General features: G+C 33.8%; 1 protein-coding gene across 1 annotated transcript in view; it reads right to left on the bottom strand.

Moving 5' to 3' along the window:
• Positions 1–1,351: 1,351 nt before the first annotated feature.
• zgc:171844 overlaps positions 1,352–17,656 on the bottom strand; it is a 37,185-nt gene continuing 20,880 nt past the window's right edge. Inside the window, 5 exon segments of the mRNA NM_001127478.1 lie at positions 1,352–2,928; positions 5,181–5,251; positions 8,543–8,657; positions 13,605–13,678; positions 16,139–16,262. Coding sequence (NP_001120950.1) covers positions 2,807–2,928; positions 5,181–5,251; positions 8,543–8,657; positions 13,605–13,678; positions 16,139–16,262 — 506 coding nt within the window. The 3' untranslated portion in view covers positions 1,352–2,806.

The raw sequence follows: 17,656 nt of genomic DNA, 5'->3' as shown, positions 1-17,656 counted from the left end.
TATTTTAGGTGAACTATTTTTTTTAACACAATTGACACTCAGTGTTTTGGTGACAAATATTGTGGCTGGCAGGTGATGCAACTCCAAAAAAGACAATTTGGCCGTTTGTGAGAAGGAAGGGAGAAAACAATGTCCTAACAAGAGCAAGAGCTCAAACTGAGCAACTGCTCATGGAAAATCCTGCACTCCGGCTTAACATTAGTCCTCTGCTTTAACACCGCTCGGTTTAAATTGTGAAATACCATATAATTTAAACTCCTCATTCTGAATATCTCCTTAATGCAGTCATTCCAAAAGGCTGCTGATTGCTTAAATGATTCTGATTGGTTGATGAACAATTCGTTTTTGGGGACATGCACAGTTAAAGAAGTTTGTTCCAGATGTGAGTGTATTACAGCTTAAGATCACCATGATGAATAACATTAGAGCTATTGAATGCTTGATTCTAATTGGTTAATAAATTTTCTAAATTGCACAATCATTTTTAGGGGAAACTTACAACTAAAGAAGTTCCAGACAGGTTGTGACCGCATTACGGCTCAAGATCGCCATGCCGAATGATTTTACTAAGTTTAAATACAATAATGCAATAATGTGGTTAAATGCTTGATTCTGATAAGTTGATGGACATTTTAACGAGCACTGACTTTTTTTTAATGCACAGCTAAGGTAGTTCCAGACCATATTAAATCTTTATATCACTACGCAAAACGATTTCAGGATTTGCATAATGAAACTAGTCCCACACAGAGGAGTAGGGTTTCCACTGTTTTTAAGAAACATATTTCCAGGCCATTTTCAGTATAGAGCTCAGCTGTCATTATATCTACACTGCAAAAAATATCTGTTAATTAACAGGTTTTATATTTAGTGATACACAGGTCTATTCTGTTTATTTAGTACTGTAGTGTACACTTTATTGTCCCCTTTTTTGTTCTGTAGCGTAATAGATTTACACACATATCACACGCTGAAGACAAATATTAAACAACATTTATAGTACTAAAAAACAGCAACTACCTCTTCCCATCAAAATTCAGCAAATCAATTGCACAAGGAACAAAGGGACCCTATACCGAGATCCTGAGGGAAGAATTTAAAATGAATCAAAAAGAGGACAGGATATATTAGATGTAATCTGATGGGCTTTCTTTAACACCTGGCTTTCATACAAATTAGATAACCCCAGCACTTTTAGCCCTAATACTTTGCTGCAGGTATTTAAACCCTTGAGTTCTTCTGTTTTACTTTTAAAGATACAAACCAACAAATCAATGAAAAAGATAAAATGGATTCTATAGAGGCCTTATAAATACCACAGTCTATGAAATAACAGAAAATGTACTGGCAGTGGCAGCTTATTACCGGGTTTATGTACTATAATTTACAACACAAACTCAGAAAATATATCACTTTATACTATTAAAATGTCAATAAAAGTTACTTTTCACATTTTTCAACATCAGAAGTGTTAGAAGGACAGGTCAAAGTCGTATAATCCAATTCAAAAGCATAAATAAGTAAAAAAAAACATGAATCTGGAAAACTAAATTCTCAGATATTTTTACAGTGTAAGCTTATGGACAGTATTTTGTTTAAAACTGAAAAATAAAAACTCTAAAATACAGAAATTAATCCAAGCATAAAAAAGGATTATTTCCTGGGCCCAGCATTTCAAAAGTAATCCAGTGGGATTTTGGATCACAGATTGGATCTAATCTTTGAAATGGGTTTTTCAAAAGTAACAAAGGGATTTTTAATAAAGATCAGACCATGTAATCTAGTCTTACATTTAATTTGGATAAAACCTGCCCTTTGGGTTATTCAAAACTTTAAACTCAGATTGGGATCTATTTGATCAAAAAAAAAAGAAAGAAAAAGATTTATCCCACATCCGAAGGGTGGATTCAGTTGAGATTTTTTGAACAGAATAAACCAAATAAAATTCAAAAGTTTTATTTTTTAAGTGAATGATCACAAACTTAATAGTTACTGATGATATATAGATTCCTTCATATTTGAAGCCTACCTGTATTTGAAGCATATCACACCTAATAAAAATGCTAAATAACAACAAACAATATCAAAGCAGTATTGTATTAGAACAAACTAAAACTTATAAATGTTTGTTGATTGCAGTGTTTCTGTTTCTTACCATTAAAAACAAACAATGGTTGTTTGTGTCCACTGCTATGTTGCCTACATATTGATCTTTGCTGTTGGGCTTTGGTAAACAGGATTTGGTAATCCTAAAATTTGGTATTTGGATCACATTAATCCAACCCAATGTTCTTTTAAAAAACTGTCATAAAAGTAAGATAGATCACTTAATCCTGCATAGCAAAACATGGGATTTCCAATTCTGAACCAATCTGATCCAGATTTCATTTCTTGAAAAACTGGGCCCATGACATTTGGTCATTTCTATCAATCTCCAGGTCACTTCCTTTACTGGGAAACAACACCTCCAAATCTCTAGGATGCGGGGGTACCTTGCAGAAAGTGTTTGATGACAAAAACTTGACAAATGTAACCGTAGCATAACCAGAATAACTCACTCCAGACTGCAGAATTATTCGAAAATAAAGCACACCTGAGATGTCAAAGCAACTCTGCCATCACCACATCGGAGGTGCTTTATTTTCTAATAACTCCACAGCCTGTCATCAATGAGTGGCTGCATAAAATGCACATCAGTTAGGCGCTCACCTTCTGCCATCTGTTATGAAATTAAATGTGTGAGAGCTTGACAACATTGTGCTGAATCATGGGGTCTGGGGGTTTGTTTACGTGTCACTCTGCTGTTTTACATGATGGAGCAGGTGAAGCCACAGCACTCTTTTAGCAGCGTGATACCTGTCTTGCTCATATATGGAGACGACGAAGTCTGCTGCGCTTTGGATGTCATTCTCCTGTCCTTGCTTTGACCTGAAGATAAGAGGAAAAGAGATAGAGATAGAGAGAGAATAAAGCTCAACTTGACTTGAATTGTAAGAGAGAGAGGAATATTCACTGACCTTCTCTGAATCATTTTCAGCATCTCTGAACACTGTCAAGCTCAAAAGGTAAAGTGTTTTCATACTACAACATTTACAAAAACACTTGATGGAAAGCAATTTCAAGAGCATTCGGTTGTGTATAAAAGACCTAACTGTTTTCATGAGCTGAACACTTACAGTAGGTAAAACTAAAAATATTTACAGTGAGTCAAGGTTACTTAGTAAAACTTAATTGAAATACTTAGTACTGGACTAAAAGTGAATTAAGCTGATCTGAGGTGCACAGTAATGAGAACATTGTGAGTCTTAATAACAGTTCAGAGCTGCATTTCCCAAAAGCATCATAAACCTAAGTTCATGGTAAAAATGATCACACAACTGATCATTTTACAGCCTGTTTGCCAAATGCATCGTAACTTCAGTAGCACTTTAATATTAGTGAACCAAGAAACATTGTTATCATGAAACCCAGCCCAGATCAGTTGTATTCAATCAAGACGCACAGTTCAGTTTATCTAAGTTGATTTGAACTGAAGTACATCAATTATTCATTCATTTATTTTATTTTCGGCTCAGTCCCTTTATTAATCTGGGGTTTACCACAGCGGAATGAACCGCCAACTTATGCAGCATGTGTTTTAGTCAGCAGATGCCCTTCCAGCCATAACCCAGCACTAGGAAACACCCATACACTCTTGCATTCACACCTATACACAGTCAATTTAGCTTATTCAATTCAGTCTGATGTCAATATGACTAGAAGTCACTTTGACTAAAATTTAATATAATTTAATTTAACTAAAAAAGTTTTTTACAATGTATGAGATATTTTGACTGTTTTTTAAAAACTTTGTCACAAAAGTAACTATATTAGCACTTTTTTAAATTTAGACAGGTTGTATGATTGAAAATGTAACTATTTTATTGTCCGATTAGAATCTACTAAATTCAACTATAAGGAATAGTATAAAATATAGGTTATTAAAGATTAAATAAGTAATTATAAACATATTACTTTTATGTAAAGCTGCTTTGAAACATGTTTATTGTGAAAAAGGACTAACAAAATAGACTGAAATAAAAAAAAAATTGAAAGTTCGGTTGATTTAAAAAACAACTCATTAAGTAACTATTTCTAAATTCAGTTGTAATCTCCAGCCAACGAATAAATGAACAATAATAACGAAGTGTGGTAAAAAACCTGAGTTATATCCAAAAACATGTCCTATTCTTATGGTGATAGATATATCTCTAAACTTGCCTTTATTAAACAAATACAAATCTGCATATAATAGATAATACTACTAATAATAACAACACTATACAAATGCAAATTGTCATGAATAAACTGAAAAAGCCCTCAAAGTTTTACATTTATGTAGTAAATAAAAATTTTTGTAATATTTTAACCCTTTAATTTTTTTCATAAGTAAAGATATTTGTGTATTGCTGTACATCGTGTGTTTATTAAGCAACGTGTAGGCATTTGGAACTGGATGTGTGCATAATTAACGTGCTCTGCGCTGGACTTTAGACCAGCTTTCAGTTGGTCAATGATGTTGTATTTTAGTTCATCAAAATAGCAACTCCCCTGCGCCTTTACACACCTTCTTTTAAGACCAGCTTACCCATGAGTCCACAAAGAGGGTTAAATGGATTCGCTATTTGAACAACGTGTTGCAAAACATGAAAATTTCTGTTTTGCTGGTCTGAAAATAGCAACAAATTGCACCATACACGTCTTGTGCCAAGTGTATAATAGCTTTCCTAATGTTTAGTTAGAAAATTTTTACAAAGCAAAACTGAAATCAAAACTTTTCTCAACACTTATTGTTTTCCCTAGTTTAGTCAAACATTCCTTCTTCCAGAGACCTTCATGCATTTCTGCACTATTTCTCACAGTTCCCAATTAGCTCATTAGTTGTAAACCAGAGGAAAGCAAATGAAGACAGCACAGCTTATCAACAGTTAGAGAACAGAATTAGCATTCATGCTTGTGACAATGCTTCCTCCTGAGTTCTCTACACTCCATTTTCATTAAACTAGAACAGGCAGTGAGTAAGACAATTAAGATGCTTAAAAGAACAGATTATTATTCATTTGTGAATTAAAAGTGGAAAAAGGAGGTTTAAGAGCTTGGCTTCTGAGCACACAGCAACACACATTTACACATGTACATACTTTTTAAGCTGCACCTGTTGGAAAATTTGCCGTGTAGGAAGTCAGCCATCTCTTTATCCTCCTCTCGCTCTCTGAGTGCAGAAAAACAGACATAAAGCAGACAAATGAACACAGATGAGCAACGTTTTAGCTTAGAGATGGTATGATTTAACATGTTTAAAAAAAAAAAGATTATTATATTCAGGCTGCATTTTTTGATTGCAAATAAAATGAAAATAAAAATACATTGTAAAATATTCTACAAATTTAGGAGACCTGAGAAATAAACTATATTTATGCTGTTGTGTTACCACTTCACAATAAGGTTTAACAATGAGCTAACAATACTTACTATAGCATTTGCAATACTTATAGCATTTATAGATCATAGTTCATCATTTACTAATGCATTAATAAAATCTGAAATAATGCTTGTTAACATTAACTAATGCACTGTTAACAAACTGAAGAAAAATTGATTATCAATAACTAATATTAATAAATATGAATAAATGCTGTAATAAATGTATTATTCATTTTTGTTCATGTTATTAAATAAATTAACTAACAATAACTGATACAACCTTGTTGTAAATGCATTACTGCTGTTTTATATGAATATATTTTAAGATGTCATTTATTCCTGTGATTCAAAGCAAAGCCTTTCAAGGTCTTTTGAGACATTATCTTTCAAAAATCTTTGAAAAATAGTCCCCCCCCTTTTAAAATTTATTTTAAAATTTCTTCCTTTAAAACAATAACAAATATTAAAATTGACATGAAATCAAAAATAAAAATGTTTAATTTAATAAAGCACATTGTTTGGTGTTATTCTTAGGATGAACAAATAATCTGCAAGTTAATCTACTGATACAGCTGTCTGATCCACCTACATGATTTACGTCCAGCCTTTTCCATCCTCCGGCACATAGACTGCAGCTCTGCACAGGAAGTTTGGCCAGAGGAGAAATGGTCATGCCCAACTGAGTCTGGTTTCTCTCAAGTTTTTTTTTCCTTCACTTTCATTAACTGGTGAAGTTTTTTACTTTGCCACTGTTGCCACTGGCTTTCTTGGTTTGGGACCCATGAAGCTGCCCAACAATGGATTTGCTCTTAAGTGTTTGGGCTTTCAGCAGTAAAATTTAAACCACACAGAACTGAACTAAACTTAACCTAATCTCTGTAAACTGGACTGACACGATTTCAATTTACCATAACTTCTATGTTAAGCTGCTTTGACATGCGCTACAGAAATAAAGATGAATTTAATTGGTTTGGTCACTTTTAATCAAAATGTGACCATTTGCTTTTGCTCTTAAATGACATTCCTTCTCTGATGATGTGAGTTTGATGGCTTAAAAAAAGCCACACCCAAAGTTCATTTGCTGTAAGTGGAAGATGATATGTGGAGTGCAAATATAAGCCTCCTCTCCCTTGTCAATATTCCATTTCACTTAAAAAGCATCATCAATCACATTAAAATAAACTATATTTCCATACTTTTGTCTGGTACTGCATATGAAGCTGTAAGTACTTACACAACACCAATGTTTAATAATGCTTAAAAAAAATACGTAATGATGCAAATATCAGAAATCATGTTTTATCAAAGCCATATGTGTTGGTACGCTAGTATATTTTCTGTAAGTATATTATCTGAAATGCTAGAGGTGCAAACCCATTCAATACCCGTCATGATGATGTGTGATTGCATTCAGAGTGGTTTTTAGCACTTGTTAGCATATCCTGGTGGTTGCTATGGGTATTCAGTGTAGTTTATTGGTGATTGACAAGTCTAAACCAGCCTCAATCATTTAGGTTTCTCTCCTTTGTAAATCAATAACATACCTTATCTTTTTGTTAGTTTTTTTGGCTTAGCAAACAGCATTAATTATAAGATGTTGTCTATAATGAAAAGCGAATGAAATGGAAGTAGTACTTTATAGTTTAGTGAACAGTATTTTTGTAATGTATATCTGAGTGAAACAGATTTTCAGACATTAGTGCATTAACGTAGAAATCAATTAAATGTTTGTAGATCACTATTAGTTGTTCTGATGCGATTGACAGGTTGATTCTGCTCTCACAACACAATGCAATCTAATGTTATGAAATAAAAAAAAAAGTAATATAATATAATATTAAACTTTATTATATTATATTATATTATATCATATTATATATATATATTATTTTACTATTCATATTATATTATCTTGTATTATATTAAACTATATTATATTATATTGTACTATACATATTTTATTATCTTGTGTTATATTATATTATATTAAACTATATTATATTATATTATATTGTACTATACATATTTTATTATCTTGTGTTATATTATATTATACTATATTATATTATATTATATTGTACTATACATATTTTATTATCTTGTGTTATATTATATTATATTATACTATATTATATTATATTATATTGTACTATACATATTTTATTATCTTGTGTTATATTATATTATATTATATTAAACTATATTATATTATATTATATTATATTGTACTATACATATTATATTGTATTATATTATATTATATTATATTATAATACTTGATTACTGAAGCTATGAATACAAAATCATTACAAATATTCCTACATACAGTTATTACATTTCTTGTTTCATGTTCAGTTGTCAGTTGTTGTGTGCTGCACCCACCAATATAGCATATCTCATTATTTATTTAGTCTTTAAAATAAAAAAGCAGATCCACACTGTTGTGAACAGTTGTGAATTGAGATGGTGCACGCTCACCAAACCTTCACACTCAAACTCCAAACAATCAATTATTCTCTTAGCACATGGGTCTTAGTGGGAGCGTTTGACATCTCGCTGTTATTCTTTCTCTCCAGCATCCACCGGTGCAATAGCTGCTTGTCATGCGGGTGACGGCAGCTCATTTATCCTGTGAATAAACTGTGAGGACTTCATCCGTGTTGGCTTGTAATGCGTGCGTCACTCACAATTACTCACACACACACAAATGGTCGTGAGGTCCTGGCAGATGGAAACCAGTCAAACTCAAAGCAAAAAAAAATAACAACACGCAACAGCGTCTTCTTTTTTCATTTCAATTCTTGCCCGTGAATCAATCTTACTGTTTTCTGAGAATCAGAGCCACTGGGAGCATCTGACAGCGTGGCGTTAGGTGTGTGTGTGTGTGTGTGTGTAAAGCAAGGGTGGATTATTGGCTTCGAGTGGAGGGTAATTGGATTGCGGCATCTTCACAGATGAGGGAACAGCCACAAGAGGCACAAAACACATTCTCTGGGCTGATAGTCACGCGTGCTTGGCGGTGATCTAAAGGGTTACGGCCAGTGTGCCTGAATGTCTCTGAAGGCTCTTTAACACTGACCTGAGCCTCTCAAACTCCATGTCATCTACTAGAAAGTCACGCGTCTCCACCAGCTTCTGGATCTGTTGAAGCAATTCCTCCTCACGCTGTCGGTCCTCATTAGACTTGTCTTTGTCTGCAAAATTAAATGGATCAGAAATGATGGTAAACACTTGTGAACTTAAGAATGGGCATCAGTTTTCTTTCCAAAATTTTAAGCAAATGGAAAAAAATGGTTTTAAGAAATGTTTTTGACCATCGAATCCCCATTTAAAAAAGATTTCTGAAGGATTGTCAGAATAAGGACACTAGCTATGTTTCAATCCAAACATGCTAATTAAATTTATGCTCAAAACGGGAATATCACATAAAAGGAATTTGAATACAGCACCTTTTCCAAGAAAATATCCCCGCACCATTACACCACCACCACCACCACCACCAGCCTGAACTGTTGATACAAAGCAGGATGGATCAATGCTTTCATGTCGTTGACACCAAATTCTGACCCTACCATCCGAATGTTGCAGCAGAAATTGAGACTCATCTGACCAGGCAACGTTTTCCAATCTTCTTTTGTCCAGTTCTGGTGAGCCTGTGTGAATTGTAGCCTCAGTTTTCTGTTCTTAGCTGATAGGAGTGACACCCCGTGTGGTCTTCTGCTGCTGCAGTCCATCCGCCTCAAGGTTGGACGTGTTGTGCATTTACAGATGCTCTTCTGCATAACTCGGTTGTAACGAGTGGTTATTTGAGTTACTGTTGCCTTTCTATCAGCTGGAACCAGCCTGGCCATTCTCCTCTGACCTCTGGCATCAACAAGGCATTTGGGTCCACAAAACTGCAGGTCACTGGATACTTTCTCTTTTTCTGACCATTCTCTGTAAACCCTAGAGATGGTTGTGTGTGAAAATCCTAGTAGATCAGTAGTTTCTGAAATCTCAGATCAGCCCGTCTGGCACCAACATGTCACGTTCAAAGTCACTTAAATCCCCTTTTGAACAGCAGCAGATCATCTTCACCATGTCTACATGCTTCACCATGTCACCATGTTGCTGCCATGTGATTGACTGATCAGAAATTTGTGTTAACGAGAGGTTGGACAGGTGTACCTAATGAAGTGGCAAGTAAATGTATATTAAAGCGTCTGCTAAATAAGATGAAACTAAAAAATACTAACTTGTAATATTGTTTCACAATAAAGTTGCTTTTACTGCATTTTATGATCATATAAATGCAACCTTGGAGAGAATTGCAGACTTCTCTAAAAAAACAAACAGATTTATTAAGACAGCAATGAAAATACCTGACAGTTTTAGAGCACATAGAAAATCATGCAGTCATATTGATAACAAAATGTGACATTTAAGTATCATAATTGCTGTTTCTTCGTTATTATTTGTGTAATTTACTAACAATTGTTTCCAAGCTTTTTTTTTTTTTTTTAAATAGTCCCTACATATGATCAAAAACTAGCTTTTATTTTAACGGCAAATATTCTCCCTTTAAAGTGATATTCCAGGGCATTTTTTTACTTTCATATAATAATTTAGAACACTTTTATGACAATTTTTGTACACAAGTAACAGCTGAATTTCAGCATTTCAATTACATCTGTTCTGTTAAAATTATTTACTCACTGTTTTTGTTTCAAACCTGTTTGATCTTCATTTCTCACAATTTAATTGATCTTTATTTCTATAGCGCTTTTACAATGTTGACTGTGTCAAAGCAGCTCACAAAGGAAATATACACGTTGAACACAAAAGAAGATATTTGGAAGACAGCTGGAAACCTGTAACTAATGACATACTATTTGTTTTTCCTATTATGGAAATCAATGGATACAGATTTTCAACATTTTTCCAAAATATCTACTTTTGTGTTCAACACAATAAAAAAAACTCTTAAAGGTTTGGAACAACTTGTGGGTGAGTAAATAGTGAGTAAATGCTCTTTTTTAAGGTGAATTATCCTTCAACTTCCATTCTGGTAGCATACAGAGCCACAATTATTAAAACTGTTGGTTTGCATATAGAGCTTACTGTATAAAAAAAGCCTGCCTCCACAGATAATCCAGAAAGACCTGCAGGTCTCAAAATAAATGGGCCTCAGCATTGCTGGAATGTGACTTATTTAAAACGGTAAAGTATAACACATTATTATCTGCCGTATTGAATAAATAACCTCTTCTGTGAGCGCAAGCCTTGTGTGCACTTGGAAATGAGGTTTCAGCAGTAAACAAAACACAGCGTACGCTTGATTCGCACATCTCCTTGGAAACTGGAGACCTATAGTGAAGTATGTCATAAGCATGTGCTGAAGAGCTACTGACATGAAAACAGGAGCAGTGAATGATGCTGTTCAAGAGAGAACACGAAGACATCTCAAAGAAAGTCACATAATACTGGGAGTGCAGATCGAGTTCTTCCTCAGATTCTAAAGCAGACTGCATATATGTTAGCTGAATTCCTTTTTTATTGTACTCTGCTACTCACAGGTGTTAGAAATAAATGTATTGAATTAATTTTCATTTATTCGATTTAAATTCTTTTTATAGAGGTATACTTTTAAAGAAATTCAAAGTTGTGTTTCTTGATATAATCAGATTCTCAGCTGTAGTTTTCAATCAGTTGAATGGTTGGAATGTGCTAGTTACAGAAATTTTGTGATGACAAAGAGTCGAGTATTCAATCAATACGATTCTACCAAACAAACTGTTTAGAGCATTGATTAAAGACAATACTTCATCATCTATTTGTATGCCTCTATAAAAACTGGCCCTCTGAGCAACCAGAATGGAATCTCATGTGCCCTACCATACACCCGGTGCAATAAGGCATTTTACTAAAAACAAGTGTAGATTTGTCTACCTCTCTGATTTTGGAGACGTATGTATCACCATCTAGACATAAGAATAGGACATGTATGTGTTTGGATATAACTCCAAACACATTTTTGACCACACTTCATTATTATTGTTGTTTAATTATTTGTTTACTGGAAATTGGAACTGAATTCAGAAAAAGTTTGGAAACATATCTTAACAAACTAAATTAAATATGTAGGCTAATGCATGCCTTCAGTGGAGTGCGAACAACAGGATTTCCTTATCCACGAAAGTAAAGGAGTAAAAAGTAAAAGTAAAGAGAAAGAAAGTAAAGAAGCTGATTTAAGGAGGTTGATTCTTAATCCTCACGCTGCAGATGGTCTGTTTAACTGTTTTATCACTAAAAACATTCAGTTTTTCTACTTACAAAGTCTGACATGTTAATTGCGAAGGCGCCTTGGTGCAACGCAACAGACTCTTAAAGGGAATGTGAGATGAGACTCTTATTGCTTTAATGCACGCTATACTCAAAACACACCCATAACTCATTATGAGAATAAGCACCACCCTGTTAGACCATGCAGCGGGGTGCAGTGTACTTTTCGGTCCTTAAACTAGCAAAAGTGGATTTGGACATGCCCTTAATGCACTTGCACCATGCGCTTTAGACTTTGTGCTTAGATTGTTAAAATAGAACCCCTTGTGTTTATTCTGTATTGTTCACTTGCTGCAAGGCCATGAAATCTTTTGAAATAAATCTTCCTGAGTCTTGGGATAATTTTTTATCCTGACAACAGGTTTGGGAGAGGGGTCATTTTTAAAAAAAATATTGAAGGAAGTCTCCAATAATCACAAAGGCTGCATTTATTTGATTATAAATGCAGTAAATAAAATCTTAAAAATTGGATAATTTTCTATCTGAATTCAAAGCTTTATTTTCTGCATCATTACTCCAGGCTTCTGTTTTACAGCATCTTTCAGAAATCTTATTATGGCTTATTGATGATATAAGATTTGCTGTAAACTGTTCTGACTGCACTGATGAATAAAAAGGCATGTTGTTTGAATATCTAACAGACACGATGTTCAGTTTAAAGCTGTTTAAAGCATCACCTAGCCTCTGCTCTGTAAGGTAGAAAATAAAAACAGATGCTCTCCACCACTGAGAATCAGATCTGTATTCGTCTCCTAGATTTGAAAAACAAATCTGTTAATTAAGAGTTGCCAGTAGCTCGTGATTCACAGGTGTTTTTCTGCTTATTTACACTTTCAAATTGCATTATGGCACTTGATCTCTGCTCCAACAACTTTTAATGATTAAAATGTAACTCTGCAGTTTAAATTATTTTATTGACATTTTTAGTAGTTTGAAACGATTTGTTATATGAGAAATAATATCTGGTTCGAGCCTCGGCTGGGTCAGCTGGTGTTTCTTTGTGGAATTTGCATGTTCACCCTGTGTTCGCGTGGGCTTCCTCCAGGTGCTTCGGTTTCCCCCACAGTCCAAAAACAAACGGTACAGGTGAATTGGGTAGGCTAAATTGTCCGTAGTGTATGATTGTGAATGAGTGTGTATGGATGTTTCCCAGAGATGGGTTGCTGCTAAAAGGGCATCCGCTGCGTAAAGCATATGCTGGATAAGTTGGTGGTTCATTCCGCTGTGGCGACACCACAATAATGAAGGCGCTAAGCCGAAAAGAAAATGAATAAATGAATGCATGAATGAAAAGTGTTGCTAGTAAAGTACATATTTTTTGTACAATAATTTAATTGACCATTGCAATGTTTTGTTGTATTAAGCTTCTAACATGTCAACAAAAGTCACTTTGTTAAAAATTTTGTTACACCTGGCTCTAAGATGTAACATTAAGGCAGACGGCACCACAAAATAAAGTCAAAAATAATATTTATTCTAACTCAATTGAAAATAACAATCCAAACATCAGTATGTTCAATCAGTGTGAAGAGCATGTGGATGGATGTGGTGTGTCATCAGCGGTAGTGTTTAAATGCAAAACCAAACATAAAGCCCAAATTAGAGCGCAGCTCTGGCCAACTGCCCAGTAAATCGCCAGCGGCCCTGAACATTTTCAACATCAAAAGTTGATGGAGCACAGATCAAGATCCCATATTGCCCTTAGAAAAACACCTGTGAATCACAAACTATGGGTAACTCTTACTTAACACATATTTTTACAGTTCAGACTCAGTCCAACATCAATAAATTAAAGGTTATTTTTAATTTTAAGAACATACCTGGGATGGAAACCAGTTTCTGGAGCTCTTTTTTGAGCCTTGTGATCTCCTTACACAACTGGATGTCATCCATCCTGATGAATCATAGAAGAAAAAGAGAATAAAATGAGCTTTTAAATAGCCCTACAGTGATTTTTCACATATTACATTTCATATAGGGTGTGATGCAGCTTTTTGTCAATCTAGATGGCCTGCAAAAGGGCACTATAAATGCCATTAAAGTCTTTCAAGAGAAAGCAGCGATTCTGAACTTACTAAAATTAGTATGTCATTCCAGTCTTCCTTTAGATTCATAACCAGTGTTGGGGCTAATGCATTACAAGTAATGTGAGTTACCTCATTACTTATTAATATTAAGCACAGTAAAGCTTTTATCTTGTTAATATTAAGCACAGAGTAAAGTAACACATTACTTTGAAAAATGAAGTAATAATATTTGAGTTACTTTTTAAAACACATTGCTTTAAGCTTTCATTAATCTGTATGTAATCCGTAACGTCATGTATAGCTCTGGAATTAGGAATTTCTCAGAAGATAACATCCTAAATTTTCCATTTTTTATGTGTTTTTTTAAAAGATAAATGAAAGTGCAGCTTGTACAGTGTGTGGTTTAATGCAGAGCTTCTCTGTTAAAAAAAAAAAAAAAACGAAGAAGTCTTTTAAGTCTCTGCAAGTTTTAAAAGAGATGAAGCCTCAGTCATGCAGGCAAAGTAACGTAAAACTAACTCCAAATGAAAATAACGCATTACTTACCATAAAAAGTAACTAAATAATGCCTAAAGTAACTTTTTAAGGAATACTTGTAACTTAATATTGTAATGCATTACTTTCAAAAGTAACTTTCCCCAACATGCTCATAACAAATCTCCATAATAGTTAAGCCAATGGACTTTACTGCAGCCCATCAACAATGTCTATTTTGACCTTCAACCAGGTTCTGACCTCAACCTTAAACAGACTGTGCCAATGGACCAATCAGAGAAGAGCAGATTCTCAGAAAAGTTTAGAGAGGCCAAATCCTTAAATGAGCAAAGAGCTGCTTTTATAATGTGTATTAAATTTTTTTTTATACATATACATACCTGTAGATTAGGGATGGATGTAAATACTCCCAAAACATAAAACATAACTAGCAATAATTAGAGAAACATTAAATTATTCACAAGAAATAAAATCAAAACCAATTTCAAAATCTCCTCAGACTGTCCTTTATGTTCTTAGATCCACATTATTGTACACTAAAACATATTTTCCAGACAGAAGTCAAGGTAGGAGTAAACGGCATGAATTTATCAAAACACACTTCATTGAATGATGCTAAAAGAGTCTGTTTGGCAATGAAATAGCACATAATATGGTTTACTAGGCACTGTGCACACTGCTATCATACAAATAACACACACACACACACACACACACACACACACACACACACACACACACACACACACACACACACACACACACACACACACACACACACACACACACACACACACACACACACACACACACACACACACACACACACACACGCACACACACGCACACACACACGCACACACACACACACACACACGAAGCTGGTGTTGTGATCAAGCAGATTTGTATCAATGGCATAGCACACAAAACTCGCTCGCAGGGTTTGCTATTGTTGTAAATAAGTGCAGTGCATCTATTTACCAATAAACTTCCTCAACAATTTCCCCTGTTTTTATCACATTATCTGTGCCTCTAGATCTTACATGTCTGCACTGGACAGATGCATTTTGTTCAAATGGTTTCTGAATGAAAAATTATTTTCGTTCTGCTGTTGAACATAAAAGAAGATATTTTGATTAATGTTGGAAATGGGTAACCATTTACTTTCATAGTATTTTTGTTCCAATGGATGTCAATGGCTGAATATCTGATTTTGTGTTCAACAGAAGAAAAAAACTTGAACAGGTTTGGAACCACTTGAGAGTTTGTAAATTGTGAGTAGGCTGTTTTTTTTCTTTTTCTTTTTTAGTTACTTACAAATAAATCCCAATTTGCAGGATGTGCTTTTTCAAATAATAGATATAATGGAGACCAAGTTGTTCCACTTTTATTGTACAGCTTGGTTTGTATAATTAATTTGCATTGTGGATTAAAAAATGTCCTGAACTAGTCTTAGTCTGTTGATGATGATGATAAATCTGTGAAAATGTATACAGTATGGGTTGCGTTTAAGCAAACAAATTAGGTTTAGTAATGTTCAGCTTAATTTGTTTGTTTATATTCAGCCCAAATAAAATGTTTTAAAATATATTTGTAAATCCAAATAATCATCTTTGAATATTCTTCTCAGTGTACCTCTTTTAAAGGCAAATGTCTTAATTTGTCTCCCTGTACTTAAAAATGCTTTAACTTTCACTTAAAATGTGAATTATTGGCAAAAATATTTTGTGTGAAAACAGCTATGCCAGTTTCTTTCATGCATGTCAAGCAGCCACCTGTGGTTCTATCATAGTAGGAAAGCAGTCAGACTCAATCTAAAAAGGCAGACTCACATATATCTGAGCTCAGACTCTTTGCGCACGAGTGCATCTTTTATCCTCTCGATTTTGAAGAGCTCTCCCTCAATGTCCTCCACAGTAATAGTGGAATCAGCCATGGACACCACGTCATCTTCAGCTGTGATCAACAACAAAAACACATCACATTATGGCCCTCTGAAGAAGCACTTTCAAGAATACATATTTTCTTTTGAGACAAAACTAACATTTTTAGTTTTTTTTAAGCTCTCTCGTTCTCTCTTTCTCTATTTACAGTATAATGCTGGAATGGTGAAAATAGAGTATAACTTAATTTACAGTATAATGCTGGAATGGTGAAAATAGAGTATAACTTAAAAGGGTATGTACTCGGTAAAACCTAAAAAAGTAACTCAAACCATTTGAGGAAACCAATTGCAACAAACCATTTAAGTTCAAAAACTAATTCTAATGAGTACTGTGAACTTAATCCATTTGAGTAAATAAAGCAATTTGAGCAAAGTAAAACCCAATACATGAAGAGAACTCAAACCAACTGAGTACTATAAAACCCAATAAGTTAAGCCAACTCAAATTGTTTGAAGAAACTGATTGCTATAAACCATTTGAGGTAAAAACAAATCTATATGAGTACTGTGAACTTACTCCATTTAAGTTGAAGTCATAAGGTATTTAATTAACTCAATACCTTCAACAATGAGTTTAAAACTCTTTTCAAATGAGTTGAAATAACTCAAGTAAATTGAGTTTTTTACAGTGCATAACTAACTTATAATAATGTACTATTAATGTAGGAAACATATTACAAAATTTGTAAAATGTAACTTTAAATATTTAAAATGTTTCCATTAAAACAAAATTCTAATAATAAAACAATAAACATATAATATTATAATAGAAATAACCAAAAACATTGACAACATTAATACATATTTATTTTCTGTTTTTATTTTATTCTATAAAATGCATTTGCTTTTTGTTCATTTGTTAACATTTCTTTAAAAAAATTAAATAAAATACTTTGTTTTGGGTTTTAAGCAGAAAATGACAATAAGTCAGAAAAACAAATGTTTTCATTTTATGTAAAACAGGGTTATTCAACCAAAAATGTATTTCTTAACTTTTCTGAAGTGAAAACATGATATTTATTTATTAATTTATTATTTTCATGTGTACTTCATGGTCATAGATTTATTTATCTATTTATTTTTGTTAAGGCAGCAACATCAAACCAGGGTGAAGCACTGTAGTTACTGAACATTGTTATGTTGGTTTACCAGTTTGTCGTCTTCCGCTTGAAGTTAAAAATAATAGCACGATCACACATTTGTTCAGAAGCAGGATTTCTGTGATGTGGACTCTGCTAACAAGCGATCTGGTGTTGAGCGGCTACATTTCAAAGCAGGAGCTGCGGATGAAGATGATGATGGTGATCTTCAATCTGCTAACTATTAATACTGAACTCGGCATGAGTCAGCGGGAGGCTGACAATAAGGGCTGAACGACCTCCGTGTTCAGTTCATCATACAGCAC

This window comes from Danio rerio, chromosome 3, assembly GCF_049306965.1.
Source record: "Danio rerio strain Tuebingen ecotype United States chromosome 3, GRCz12tu, whole genome shotgun sequence".
Lineage (NCBI taxonomy): Eukaryota > Metazoa > Chordata > Actinopteri > Cypriniformes > Danionidae > Danio > Danio rerio.
The sequence above is the reverse complement of the archived record's forward strand: the minus strand, read 5'-3'. Positions and strand labels throughout refer to the sequence as shown.